General features: G+C 57.6%; 1 protein-coding gene across 2 annotated transcripts; it reads left to right on the top strand.

The window, feature by feature from the left end:
- The first annotated feature begins 3,962 nt into the window (after positions 1–3,962).
- CD74 (CD74 molecule) lies at positions 3,963–12,930 on the top strand. Of its 2 annotated transcripts, XM_008255262.5 has the most exons (9): positions 3,963–4,124; positions 8,231–8,403; positions 8,516–8,595; positions 9,323–9,385; positions 9,978–10,073; positions 10,722–10,809; positions 11,541–11,732; positions 12,093–12,155; positions 12,380–12,930. In XM_008255262.5, exons 1-9 carry the CDS (start codon positions 4,048–4,050, stop codon positions 12,388–12,390), a joined length of 843 nt encoding a protein of 280 aa, XP_008253484.2. In that variant the 5' UTR covers positions 3,963–4,047; the 3' UTR covers positions 12,391–12,930. The 2 variants fall into 2 exon arrangements, with proteins under 2 accessions (XP_008253484.2, XP_008253485.2); XM_008255263.5 differs by lacking the exon at positions 11,541–11,732.
- Positions 12,931–14,603: the final 1,673 nt, after the last annotated feature.

The following is a 14,603-nucleotide window of genomic DNA, read 5'->3' as shown; positions in this document are numbered from 1 at the left end:
TCAGCCACCTGTCTTGGGATTCACCCGTCGGCATCTCCGGATGCCCCTCCGGTATCGCCGCGGCCTGGTTTCTGCTCTCTAGCACCCTCCCTCCGCTCCCCTTCCACATGCCTCTCCCTCCTCATCCTCCCGGACACCTGTATCGGAACAGCTTCCTCCTGCAGCTCAGTCCCAGAGTGGATTAGCATCCAGCAGACGCCGTGAGTGCTCTGCAGAGCCGCGCCGCCTCGGACACGACCCTGACGACTCATTTCCCACAAAAACCTCAGTTTCCCCAGGACACTGTGGCCTTGGCTTTTCATTTGCTGGGTCTTCTGTGAAGTGATCGTAGGTCAAGCCCACACCGAACCAGCCATCTGTGCGGCCTGCAGGTGCACTCAGGGTGTTTGTCCAGGTTGTTGAAGAAGCGTCTGTCGGAGGCGGGCCTCTCCCCCGGCGGGCGTCCAGGCCTGCTTCCCCCTCTCGGGTTGCATTTCACTTTCCTGCAGCCTGTGTCTTACGTTTTTCTCAGTGAACCCCTTTTTTGATGACGTGTACCCTGTTGAAGCTCTCAGGAAGAAGAGCATTAGGGAAGCAACTTTTCTTGTGATACTGGGTGATGGAAACATCCTTTATAAAAAATTGTACTAGGGCCGGTTCCGCGGCTACCAGGTTAATCCTCTGCCTATGGCGCCAGTAGCCCGGGTTCTAGTCCCCGTTGGGGCACCCGTTCTGTCACGGTTGCTCTTCTTCCAGTCCAGCTCTCTGCTGTGGCCCGGGAAGGCAGTGGAGGATGGCCCAAGTGCTTGGGCCCTGCACCTGCACGGGAGACCAGGAGGAAGCACCTGGCTCCTGGCTTCGGATCGGCGCAGCGCGCTGGCTGTAGCAGCCATTTGGGGGGTGAACCAACGGAAGGAAGACCTTTCTCTCCGTCTCTCTCACTGTCTAACTCTGCCTGTCAAAAAAAAAAAAAAAAATTGTACTTTATTTCAAAGGCAGAGAGAGAGGAAGTTCCCATCTGCTACTATAGTCCCCAAATATTTGCCATGGCCAGGTCCAAGCCGGTGCTGCCAAACAACCCCCAAACTAGCTGGAACCCCCAAACCTGGGTCTGCTCACCTGGTGCACAGAAAGCCAATCACTGACCTTGGTGTGCTGGAAGAGAGTAGGTGTTTACTGCATGGCGCAGAACAAGGAACTGGCCAGCTACTGCTTAATTTCTGGGCTCCCCGAGGAGTTCAGGGTAAAGGTTCTTCTCAATTGAAAGTGGGGCTGCGAAGTGTGTGTTCAGCTCATGTCCAGGTTTCTGGGTGGTCAGTGGTGTTCGTAACCTTCCTTTGATTGGTCAGTGATGCCGTGCTCTTTAATTTATGGTGGCCAGGTGGGCTCCCGTTGGTCTGGGGGCTATGTGATGGTGGCAGTTACATTCTGCCCCAGGCCGGGAACTTCCTTGCCTGGACCTGGAAGTTCCCTCAGCAAACCCCTCTGGACATTCTGACCATCAAGGTTTCAGCTATCGGAGAAGCAGGTGACTTCCTGAGCCCAGCGATTAGAGTCCCCTGGGGTCAGCAGTACCATTCCCTCAGTTCACTGAGTTCTTTTTGATGGAGGACAGGCAAGGACACTTCGGATTGAGGGAGTCAGAGAGGCTGGGTCTTACCTTTCTTTACATTATAGGAAGTTGTTCTCACCAGGAGCCCAGAACTCAACTGGGAACTCTCATGTGAGTGGCAGGGACTCCAGCACGTGAGCTGTGACCAGCTGCCTCCAGGGTGTGCACCAGCAGGAGGCCGGAATGGAAGTGGAGCTGGGGCTTGAATTCAGGCATTCCAACATGCGGTGTGGGCGTCCCAGGTGCCCTCCCCTGAAAACCTCTTAATGATGCTTTCATACCCATTTGATAATTTGGTTCATTACGGAGTCTAGGGTGAAAATCATTTTCCCACACGAGTTGGAAAGTGTTGCTCCATGAACTCTGGCTTCAGGGATCCTATCACACAGTCTAAAGTCATTCTGATTCCCAGTCCTTTAATTAATGTTTCCTTTTGGACATTTCCAGACTCTATTTTTCCAAAATTACTCAGTGACATGCCTGGCTGTAAAATCGTGTTCACACCCTGACCTTGGCGCTCACCAGGTCCTTCCTGGACATCTCCGTCCTCGAGTTCTGGGAACTGGGCTGAATGATTTCCCCGGCGGATTCTTTCCCTGCTTCCTCTCTGTTCTCTATTTCTGGAACTCTGGTAGTTGCCGGTTAGGCCTCCAGGACTGGTTTTTAATTCTCTTATCTTTTCTCTCTGATTTTTCTCTTTGTGCTCCACCTTTTGGGAGATTTGAAGAGGGGAACGCTGTGTCCTCCATGCCCTGACGCTGAACGTCCAGCCCCAGCTTCAGTCTCCAGGGCTGTTGGCCTCCAGCACGGACGCCTTCCCAGCACCCTGTGGCCACCTGTCCCTCTCCTCGGGGCTGGCTCGCCCTGTGCCTCCAGGGCGCTCCTGTCTCCTGCAGTCCCCTTTCACGGAAAAGTCCCATGAACCTGGACCATCTAAACCCCAGGGGAAGCTGTGACGGTGAGCCGGGCTGACCCACTGAGGGGCTCCTGTGGTCAGAACCTCCAGGCCTCTCCCTGCTGGGTTGTCACAGAGCAGCTTCCTCCAGTGTGGGGCGCAGGCCTGGCTTCCAGCATGGTGGGTAGGGGGAGGGCAGGTGGGCTGGGGTCGAAGGCCCCAGGCTTCTCTCAGGCAGAGGAGCAAACATGTTCTCAGCATCACTGGCCGATGATGAAGGACGTGGATGAGGGGGACTTGGGGAAGGAGCCGGAGTGCAGGTGCTTGTGTCCCTGTGAGGCTGGGATGCCACCCTCCTGACACACGGGCCTAGGAGCTTGCCAAGCCCTGTGATTTGGGGTTCCATGGAAGTTCTGTGAGGTAGGTGTAACCAATTGCGTCTCCATCCGCCCTGCTCCTTCCTGGGGGTCAGGATGGGATGAGGGGCCCGGGATCTGAAAGCCCCAATTGTCTCATCATGTGGTTGGTTCCTCCGGCAGCAGCCCCCACCCTGAAGGTATCTGGGGGCTTCAGGCTGCCGGTCGTGTCAACACTGAATATCCATCACCCCTCAGATGCCAGGGGCCCTCGGGGCAGAGATCCCATTTTTTCCTTACTGTGTCACAATTCTCAAGCCACAGCACCTCACCAACATGGGGGTCTGCCTCCCCAGGGCACCCTTTCCCTCTTCCCTGCACACGGAGGCCCCCGCTCCTCTGCATCTAAGCCTCTGAACAGAGAAGGGTGTCGGAAAACATGGGTGCCCCCGCTTCCTGGGTGTTCAATTCCCCGGCAAAGACACAGCCTCCCGAAGCCTCGGGCTCCCCGCCTGCACACGAGGGTGACACACACTCCCCAGAGGGTCACAATACGGGTGACAAGACGCAAGCACAGGACCTGTCCCACTGAAGGGCTGAGGAAGCCATGGAAGTCTCAGGGACAAGGACTCAGGCTTCACACGTGTTCAAACGTGCTTTAATTAGAGGGCCATGGAGGGCACCTAAGCTCCCCCATTTTTCTCTGGGGCCAGAGAAGAGGGCTCACCAAAGCTCACATGGGGTGCTCAGCCCCCGTTCTGTACCCACTCATCCGTGGATGAGACAAAGATATTTTCTGCTTCAAAGTGATTTCCTGTCTAAGGAACATTGGTCTGTTGTTGCCACAACATTCAAAAAGCCTTGCGAATCCAAAGGTCTGCCCAGAAACAAGTGATGAGGGCCCTGGGCAGCCAATGGGATCGTGCTGGCCTTGCTACCTGCCTGGGGGGCTCCCCCTCCTCATCCTGATCGGTGAAAGGCAGCTCCGCCCACATGGGGTATTTCCAGCTTGGTGGTTTTCACTTCCACATCCACCAAGTGGGCGGAGTGGCCTGCTCTGGACGAATCAGACTCTTCGTCAGCACCAACTTCAAGAGGTGAGCCACGGGGTTCAGGTCCCAGACGCGCAGGCAGCAGCAGCAGCAGCAGCAGCAGCAGCAGCAGCAGCAGCAGGTGCACAGTTGAAGACCAGCGAGGCCAGAGCCATGGACGACCAGCGTGACCTCATCTCCAACCATGAGCAGATGCCCATGCTGGGCCAGCGCCCTGGGGCCCAGGAGAGGTATGTGTGAGCCCCAGGACAGCACGGATCCTGGGCTGCCCCAATGTGCACAGGAGCCCTGGGAATCCTAGAAAGGATGAGCCCTGGCCCTCGCACTGAGGTTCTGGTTGACGTTGAGCCAGTCTCTGGCCTGCTCTGGGCTTCGGTTCCTTTAGAGCAGGGGATCCTTCCCCTCTTAGCAACGTGTACCTCCTTGCTTCTGAAAATCAGAAGAGCGCCCAGAATTCTCTCCCTAGGCTTTCACACAATGTCAGGGGCTTCGCAGACCCCCTGAAGCTGAACCATGAACCTTAAGTTAGGGCAGGATTTTGAAAATGTCCTGGATCCAGCCGGTGCCGCGGCTCACTAGGCTAATCCTCCGCCTGCGGCGCCGGTACCCTGGGTTCTAGTCCCAGTTGGGGCACCGGATTCTGTCCTGGTTGCTCCTCTTCCAGTCCAGCTCTTTGCTGTGGCCCGGGAGCGCAGTGGAGGATGGCCCAAGTGCTTGGGCCCTGCACCTGCATGGGAGACCAGGAGGAGCACCTGGCTCCTGGCTTTGGATCGGCGCAATGTGCCGGCCACAACGTGCAGGCCGTAGCGGCCACTTGGGGGGTGAACCAACAGAAAAAAGGAAGACCTCTCTCTCTCTCTCACTGTCTAACTCTGCCTGTCAAACAAAACAAAATGTTCTAGATCCAAGTGGAGAAGCAGCTTTGGAAAGCAGCTCTTCCCCGAGGCCCTTCCTCCCATGACCGGGTATGGGGGTGGGTGCTGGTGCCAGGCACGTGCAGGTGTCTGCAGAGCAGGGGGAGGGCTTCAGAGAAGTCAGGAGGGCGTTAGAGGGGAGGAAGGCGCTCAGGGTGGGTGTGGCTGTGCCCTGTCCCGTGCAGTCGGCCGGAGGACCGACCCCAGGGCCCCTTTCTCAGTCCCCAGCTTCACCTGTGTGTCCTCTCTGCCCCCCCCCCAAACTCCAAAGAGGCTAGAATATACTATTGCCAGTGCCCCCACCCCCATCTCCGAAAAGTAATTTCCGGCCTATGGGAACTCAGAGTGAGATGTAATGTCACCTGTTGCTAGGCAGAGGGAGGTTGGGGAGAGATCCTCCCAGGCAACCTGAGAGAGGTCAGCAGCAGCCCTTGGAAGGCCCAGTGAATCCCAGGCTGATGGGGCTGACTCCCTGAAGAGCACTGGGTTCTGGTCCAGGTTCTGCTATGGCCACACGGTCTTAGAAGAGTCACTGCCTCTCTCTGGGACTCGGTGTGACAGTAGCCCCAGGCGCTGTTAGTGCCTCTATGAGTGTAAAGTGCCCCTATGAGGTAAAGGCTGACTCCACCCTAGCAGCCGAGCACTTCCATTACCCCCAGTTTTACAGAGGAAGAGACTGATGCTCATAGTGGTGACTTGCCTGGGTTACCCCGGCCAGGGAGCGCTGGAGGCAGAATGTGAACCCTGACTGGCCTGACTGCTAGGTGGGGGGCTCACCCCTCCGTTCAGTCCCCGCACAGGGGGAAGTCTGCAGGGAAGGAAGGTGGCACGGGGCACCCAATGAGCTGCAGACCCAGATGGGCTCAGGGTGCAGAGAAGGCACCCCTTGTCAGATCTTGTCTGGTTTTCACTTGAGGTCAGTTACTGCTTCTAAAACCAGCCCGGCCCCACGGGCTCAGGCCCTCACCCCCTGGAGCTCATCTGGGAGCCTTTCGCAACCGCTTCTGCCTGGAAACACATGTGTCACGAGTTCTGCCAGTTTTGGTTGGCTCCTGACTTCTTATTTCAGACGCAGGGTGATAGAGTTGGCACTCAGCCAGGACCAGGGGACAGACGCTCAAGGTGCACAAAGAGGAAGGAAGCCAGATGCTAAAGTTAACTCTTAACTCTCCTGAGAATAGCACTGGGGATTTTTTTTATAGAGCAGTAAGTGTAAAACCCCTTTCGGTGGACTTTTTTTTTTTTTTTTTTTTTTTAAGATTTATTTTGTTTGAAAGGCAGAGTTACAGCAGAGAGCAAGAGAGGGAGAGAGACTTCTATCTGCTGGTTCACCACTCAAATGACTGTGGTTTTTTGGGAGCCAGGAGCCTGGATTTCCATCTGCGTCTCATGTGGGTGGCAGAGATTCAAGTATTGGGCCGTCTTCTGCTGCTTTTCCGGATGCATTAGGCAGGGAGCTGGGTTGGAAGTGGAGCAGCCAGGACTTGAACCAGTGCCCATATGAGATGCCAGTGTTGCAGGCAGCGGCTTTACCTACTGTGCCACCGCGCCCGCCCCTCAGTAGACTTTCCTACCCAATCTCACCCACATGAGGAGTTACAAGACTGGCCCACGGCCCCAGAGCTAAGCCTGTGGCTGAGGCGGATTCCAGCCCAGGTCCCGTGATCTCTCTGATAGAAATCTGTAGCTCCTTAGGCCTCCTGAGAGACTGAGGCTCAGAGAAGGGGAGGGACTTCCCAACAGGTTAGCAGAGGGGGTGGGCGGGAGAGCTGGAACCTAGACAGGCCTGAAGTTGGACAGACGCTCCCCAGCCCGAGCGGCCAGGCCCTCGTGTTCCTCGGGAAGACTGAGAATGGAAGGTGTCTTCCCCTCCTGTCTGACCGTCTCCCTTCCCCCACGCAGCCGCCATGCTTTTCCTTCCAGACTAATTCTCCTTTGGGCAGGGCCTTGGCCAGGAAAGCAGAGGGCTGGAAAAGAGAGCCAATGAGAATGAGCGTGCCTGTGATGTCTGGAGTTGCTAGGCAGAAGAGTCTCCTGGAGTTTCCTAAGCCATCTTCCCTGGTAGCTGCAAGAAGCAAGGGGCAGTTCCGTCCTGACAGTTTCCAGACGTCTCCTTCTTAGTCCGTTGTGTGTTGCTGTGAGCCAACACCAGATCGAGGAGCTTACAAAGAACAGAAATGTGTTCTCACAGTTCGGGAGGCCAGAAGTGCAAGACGCAGGCGCAGCGCGTGGTGAGGGCTCTCTTGCTGTGGGCTCACCCGGTGGAGGACGTTAGGGCGCCCTGACAAGGGCACCTCAGCCACCCCCGAGGGAGGACCCCTGGCCATCCAGAGTTCGAGAAACCCACGCGGGCACGGACGCTCCTGTTGCCCCGCCCTGCCCCGGGATGCTGCTTGGCCACAGTCAGAGCCGCTCCAGAGAAAACCCCGCCCAACCCTGGAATGGCTGAGGCGGAGGCCCAGGCCCTGCCTGGCAGGCCCTTGCCCCCAGAGGCAGAGTGTGGGGCACAGGGAGCGCTCCAGCCCGACGTCCACTGCTCTCCCAGCCCACTCCTAAATGTCACAGCCGCACTTCTCCTTTTCAAAAGGTGGGCCACACTCTGCGTCCCGGTCCCGTTTCCTTCCCTTTTCTCCTTAATTCTGATTTCACTGTGGGGGTGGGACCTTCCCCTTACATGGTAAATACAGACATCTTCTTTTGACACACAAAAACACAACCCAAAAATCCACACACACAAAAAAAAAAAACCCAGGGGCAGGCCTTGTGGTGTAGTAGCTACTGGCTTTCCCGTCAGCACCCCATTTGGGCGCTGGTTCATGTCCCAGCCGCTTCACTGCCGAACCAATTTCCTGCTAATGGCCTGGGATAAGCAGCCGATGATGGCCCAAGTGCGACCCCCGAGGAAGCTCTCCTGGCTCCTGGCCTCAGATCAGCCCAGTTCTGGCCGTTGTGGCCATTTGGGGAGTGAATCAGCAGATGGAAGATTTTCTCTGTCTCTCCCTCTCTGTAACAAAGACTTCCAAAATAAATAAGTCTTTAAAAACAAAACAACCCCAGACTCTTCACTTCTCTTGAAGGCAATCGTGATCCTGAGCAGGTCCCCCTGGCAGCAGAAGCTGGGGAGACCTCCACCTGCACCTGCCATTGCACACATGGCCACCAAGGCCCACACAGGACAAGGAACGTGGCTCTTCCCCACTGACCCCTGGTCCAGGGGGCACCTCCAAGGTTTCTTCCTGGGAAGACTTTAGCGGCACGGATGGCTGGGGAAGGCCAGCGTGTTACTTGTGCCTGAGTGCATGTGTAGCAGGGGTGGCCCCTGGGCTGATGGAGCCAGGGGCATGCATCCCCCACTCCCAGCCGACTGCTGGGGCAGTCACCCCGTGAGTTCCCTGACCTCTATCCCCCATTCTTCCCAACAGGAAGTGCAGCCGCGGGGCCCTGTACACAGGCTTTTCTGTCCTGGTGGCTCTGCTCCTGGCAGGCCAGGCCACCACCGCCTACTTCCTATACCAGCAGCAGGACCGGCTGGACAAGCTGACAGTCACCTCGCAGAACCTGCAGCTGGAGAGCCTGCGCATGAAGCTTCCCAAGTGTGCGTGCCCCACTTCCTCCTGCAGCCCTCCCCCGACTGCCCCTTCCCCCAGAGCCCCACCCCCCCGCCCCGGCCCTGGGATCGCTCTCACGCTCTATTCCCTGCCCCACAGCTGCCAAGCCCATGAGCCAGATGCGGATGGCCGCCCCCATGATGATGCAGGCACTGCCCATGGAGAACCTGTCCCAGGGGGTAAGGGCAGCACCTGGGCGGTGGGAGGGAAAATATCCAGCCTGGATGGGACACAGGTGCCAAGTGCAGGGGCACGGGAAGACAGCTGACCCAGGGAAACCCTATGGGTCCAGAGTACTGGGGAGGGCTGCATGGAGGAAGAGGGCTCGGCAGGGTGTAGGGGAGGAGGGCCCAACCCCCAGTTTACAAAGTGCTCTTCACCTCTCAGGGCACCTTCCAGTCCCCTCCATCTCAAGCCCTGAGCACCCTATACCAATATATATTTTTAAAGATTTATTTATTTATTCCATCCTCTGGTTCACTCAGAAAGTAGCTGCAACAGCTGAGGCTGTGCCAGTCCGAAGCCAGCCCAGAACTTTTTCTGGGTTTCCCACCTGGGTGCAGGGGTCCAAGCACAGGGGCCATCATCCACTGCTTTCTCAGGTGTATTAGCAGGGAGTGGGACTGGAAGTGGAGCAGTCAGGTCTGGAACCTGCACCCAAATGAGATGCCAGCGTTGCAGGTGGCGGCTTAATCTGTTACGTCACAACACTGGCTGGCCCCGTGGATATTCCTACATAGAACAGTGAGCTCCTAACAAAGCCCTGGGCAGGAACCTTATGCCAACTCAGCCCATAAGGACTCTGAGGCAGCAAGTAGGGGACTCACTCAAAGTCTCACATTCAATGGTGGCTGAGATGCCCGGGCTGCCGGCCCTCACCACATTAACTGTTCCTTCTTCCCACAGCCTGTGCAGAACGTCACCAAGTATGGCAACACCACACAGGACTACGTGATGCACCTGCTTCTGGTGAGTGCAGGGCAGCCGCCGGGGGGCCTGTCTGCCCACACAGGACCATGTGAGTGGCGCCCCAGTGCCTACACCATGCCTGGCTGTTCCGCACCATTGGCAGTCCAGCTTGTTTTTAAGATGAACAGAGACCAGAAGCTTGCAAAGGACTGTCTCAAGACTCCCCCCTTTTATCTTCCCCAATTTTTACTCCATGTCTCCTCTGTGCTGGACACTGTGCAAGGCTCTGGCTCATACTGGTAGACCAGATGGCCTCCTAAAGCCACTTAGATCTCAGGCCAGTTTGGGGGACAAGTGCCCAGGTGATGACCCAAGCACACTGGAGGTAGTCAAGGAAGCCTTCCTGGAGGTGAATAAGTGTGCGAAAAAGACTTGGGCTCATTGGTAGAGCTAGCCTGGGACCTGATTCCCAGCCCTGGGACCTGGTTGCTGTAACAGCTAGAGTGCTCCTTCCACCCTCCCCCACCATGGCTAAGGTCCAGCTCAGGCTCACTCCTCAGGGTGGAAGGCAAGGGGAACACAAGCTTCACTTTTCACTTTGCGTGCCAGGGAACTCTTTTTCAACCTTCCTTCCTGCCCCTCCACTCCGCAGAGGTCTGACCCCCTGAAGGTGTACCCGCAGCTGAAGGGGAGCTTCCCGGAGAACCTGAAGCAGCTCAAGGGCACCATGGACGGCCTCAACTGGAAGGTGGGCGGGTCTCCCTGCGCTGGAGCCACACCCCTGCCCTGACCCCAGGCTCCAGCAGGGCTGGGCAGAGACGCTGGGGAGGTTCACCAGCACGTTCAAAACCAAACACCACGGCCGGCGCCGCGGCTCACTAGGATAATCCTCCGCCTAGCGGCGCCGGCACACCGGGTTCTAGTCCCGGTTGGGGCGCCGGATTCTGTCCCGGTTGCCCCTCTTCCAGGCCAGCCCTCTGCTGTGGCCAGGGAGTGCAGTGGAGGATGGCCCAGGTGCTTGGGCCCTGCACCCCATGGGAGACCAGGAAAAGCACCTGGCTCCTGGCTCCTGCCATCGGATCAGCGCAGTGCGCCGGCCGCATCGCGCTGGCCGCGGCGGCCATTGGAGGGTGAACCAACGGCAAAAGGAAGACCTTTCTCTCTGTCTCTCTCTCTCTCACTGTCCACTCTGCCTGTCAAAAAAAAAAAAAAAAAAAAAAAAAAAAAAAAAAAAAAAAAACCCAAACACCACAAGGTGCTCACCAAGCCGCAGCTGCACTCCCGGTGTGGTGGTCTTGTCTAGCCCCCTGCCGTTTCTGTCCCCAGGGGCAAAGCCAGGCAGGTAGGGGTTTAGGGATGGCTACTGACTCCGACTCCCTGCCTCTCCCTGGACTAGGTGTTTGAGAGCTGGCTGCACCAGTGGCTCCTGTTTGAAATGAGCAAGAACTCGCTGGAGGAGAAGCCCACCGAGGCGCCAACCAAAGGTTCGGGGAGTGGGAGTTCTGGGGGGCCTCCTGGAGCCGCTCATCCAAGTGCCACGGAATCTCCCACTCTGCCTCCACTCGCCCTGTCTTTCCTGCCTGTTCTGGGCTCAGGTGCCCCCAGCACCCAGCCTGTCTGCACCTTCCTGGGATGACCTCCCTTGTGGAGGACAGCACTGGGCAAGGGAGCCTGCAGGAGTCCCCCGGTGACCTCCCCAGCTCCGCTGCCGCAATCCCAGGGATGAGGCCACGTCGCCCAGCCGGTGAGAGCTGGCCAGCAGGGCCCTTCGGAGTGTTGTCTCCTAGCTGCCACGCTGCTTCGGCCAAGTCTCTTCCCCTGGGCTTCAGGGTCCTGAGGTGAAAGGTCCGTGGCATCCCCCGCCCCGGGCCTCGGTTTTCCCACTGTATTTGTAGGAGGGGCCTCCCGAGCTAGCTCCTCCCACTGCTGGCCATGTGTGAAACAAAGACAGGGAGCTCACTCTCATCACGGCGCCCGTGGCACTTCTCTACAAGTCAGCATCACAACTACAATTCCAATTGTTCAAGGGCTTTGAGGAGGAATCACCATGTTCCGGGGTCGAAGAGCCACATGGCCATTCACGTCCCCTCTCCTCTCGGACCCGGCTAGGCCTCTACGATGGGTGGCATGCATAAAGCCTCTTGGGCAGAAGGCACGAGGCCCACAGCAGTGGTGTTTGGGTCTCACCGTGTCTTCATCATGCCTGTCGCTTCAGTACTGAGCAAGTGCCTGGAAGAGGCCAGCCACGTCCCTGATGTCCACCCGGGCCGGTTCAAACCCCAGTGCGACGAGAACGGCAATTACATGCCGCTCCAGTGCCATGGCAGCATCGGCTACTGCTGGTGCGTCTTCCCCAACGGCACCGAGGTCCCCCACACCAGGAGCCGCGGTCACCATAACTGCAGTGGTAAGCAGCAGCCACTCCACCAGCGGCACTGAAGGCCAGGAAGGCCGAGGCAGGCCAAGGCGACAGCTCCCTCCTGGCACGGGAGGGCATGCCTCTCTGCATGCTGTCCTTGTCATTTCTCTCCTCTTACATCCATGCTCATCCACAGCCATCCACGCATTGTCCTCCGGTACCCAGGTGTCCCGCACACCCACCATCTCAGCCTTTTCCTTGGTCTTGCTCCTTTAGGTCCCCCCTCTTCCTCACTGGGCACCTGCTCTGCCACACACTAGGCCTGTGGCCACCTGAAGTGCCCCTGGGCACTGTGCCAGTGGTGGGGTAGGAGGGACTAGAAGTAACACATTTGCTGCTGCTTTGCAGAGCCAATGGAATTCGAATACCCATCTTCGGGGCTGGACATGGCCAGGCCGGAAATGGGTAAAGGTAAGGGCCCTGCTTTGGGGGGGTGGGGGGATTCTGGTCACCAGCTGCCCATCCTCCAAAGCAGCCTCCCAGGGATGGAGGGCTGGGGGAAAGCTGCCTGAATCCAGTCCGGGCAGTTCTTTACTGGATCAGGGGGGCAGCAGACTGCACAAAGTCCCTGACCGCTTGGGGGCCCCAGGATGCTGGGAAGGCGACCTCAACTTCAACCTGCTGCTTTCTCCTAGTTTTCATATGAGAACTGCAGAAGCCACCTCCAGCATCCAGCCAGCTCCGCATGCCAGCTTCTGTTCCCCTCCGCCCCCAACTGCAACCCCGGCCCCTTCCATCTCCCACCCTGTACCTCAACCCATGAGACTCTGGTGCCTGGCTCTCTGTCACCCTCAACTCAGAACAGCACAGACGACACGGGTGGGCCACTGCCATGCCCCCGTCTGCCATGGGATGAGCAAGAGCTGGGCAGACCTCCATCAGTGCCTCTAGGATCCAGACCGTGCATGAGGTGGCAAGGCCCAGGCAGAAGGGACGGCCCTATTCCCAGACTCCAGGATGGACACACCGGTGTTTCTCCCCTCCACTTCTGGCTTTGGCCCCAGCTTCTCAGCCTGTTTACCTGGGGGATGAGCCACCTGCTTCCCCTTCCCCCTCATTCCCCAAGTTAGAACCCAGACTCTTCCTCTGCCTACCCCCAAGCCCCCCATCTACCCTTGCACTCAGCCATACTTGTCACCAGCCCCCAGGGCCACAGCTCACATAATAAACGGTAGGAGGTAAGACACTTGGGCTCTGGTGCTTCTGTTCATCCAGGTGAGGAAACACAAGGGGCTCAAACCCAGAGACCTGAGGGGCCAGAAAGGGCTGGGGCGCCTGTGGTCCGTGGACATGGGTATACTTGGCTGCTAACATACACAAAGATGCTTCTCTTCCAAAAGGAAACAGGCTGTGGCCTGGCTTTTTAAGCACAAGCTCTTCTTCCAACTTTCTTTCACTTTCCCATGTCCCCAATTCATGTCTATACTGAGAACAGCACTTGTGTGAAGACAGATGGCAATCGACATGGGCCCGGTGTCAGGGATGGACAGCAGGGGGGCTACGCCTGACTTAAGAGGCTGAGTCCTGGCCGGCGCTGCGGCTCACTAGGCTAATCCTCCGCCTGCGGCGCCGTCACACCAGGTTCTAGTCCCAGTCGGGGCACCGGATTCTATCCCAGTTGCCCCTCTTCCAGGCCAGCTTTCTGCTGTGGCCAGGGAGTGCAGTGGAGGATGGCCCAAGCACTTGGGCCCTGCACCCCATGGGAGACCAGAAGTACCTGGCTCCTGCCTTCGGATCAGCGCGGTGCACCGGCCGCAGCGCGGTGGCTGTTGGAGGGTGAACCAATGGCAAAAAAAAGGAAGACCTTTCTCTCTGTCTCTCTCACTGTCCACTCTGCCTGTCAAAAAAACCCAAACCAAACAAACAAAAAAAAAGAGGCTGAGTCCAGGGGCTGGTGCTGTGGCACAGTGGGTTAAAGCCCTGGCCTGAAGCGCCTGCATCCAATGTGGGTGCCAGTTCGAGTCCTAGCAGCTCCTCTTCCAATCTGGCTCTCTGCTGCAGCCTGGGGAAGCAGGAGTCCTTGGGCCCCTGCACCCTCGTGGTAGACCAGAAGGAGGCTCCTGGCTCCTGGCTCTGGATTGGCGCAGTTCTGCCCTTTGCGGCCATCTGGGGAGTAAACCAGCGGATGGAGGACCTCTCTCTGTCTCTACCTCTCTCTGTAACTCTTTCAAATAAATAAATCAAATCTAAAAAAAAAAAAAAAAAAAAAAAAAAAAAGCCGAGTTGGGCTCAGCCAGTTGTTGATCAGAGGGACACAGCCCACTGTTCCAAACCCACAAATCAGGTCCTCAGCACAACTGCCCCATTTTCAAACTGCTGTGGCTCAGTGAGGCTCACTGTAGTCTGTTCTAGACCCTACAGTCGTGCAAGGTCGGGCCCGGCCCAAAGCCCTGAGCATGGCCACACATCGCCCTGCGGTTTCTGCACCTCCAGCCCTTTCCTGCACAGGAGGCTAAAGCCTTGGAGAGAAACTCTCACGACCACCACAGTCCCACACTGGCCTGGGGTCAGGGAAAAGGGCTCCACATGGCCAGGCTGGAACTGTAGAAGGCATCCTTTGCCGCCCCTCCTCCCCTCAGCCCGTAGCCAGGCCCTGACCTGTGGCCAGCACACAGCATAGCTCTCAAGCTCACGTACTCGCCTGCACCCCCACGAAACTGCTGTGACCTGGACATGAACCTTCTCCAGCTTGAAACCAAGGAGCGCCTCCTCTCTAGGTCTCAGCTCCAAAAGGTGGCTCAGCAGGCCCATTCCATTTCTGAGCACAGGGCAGGTGCAAGAGCTGTCCTGGCACCAGGAGACCAACGCCTGCCCTACTGATGCAGCGCCGGGGGCGTGTCCCTGAGCCTCCTTCTCTGG

This window comes from Oryctolagus cuniculus, chromosome 6 (genome assembly GCF_051225735.1).
Source record: "Oryctolagus cuniculus isolate XC-2025 breed Fujian yellow rabbit chromosome 6, ASM5122573v1, whole genome shotgun sequence".
NCBI lineage: Eukaryota > Metazoa > Chordata > Mammalia > Lagomorpha > Leporidae > Oryctolagus > Oryctolagus cuniculus.
Note: the sequence above shows the minus strand (reverse complement) of the source record. Positions and strands in the feature narration are given on the sequence as shown.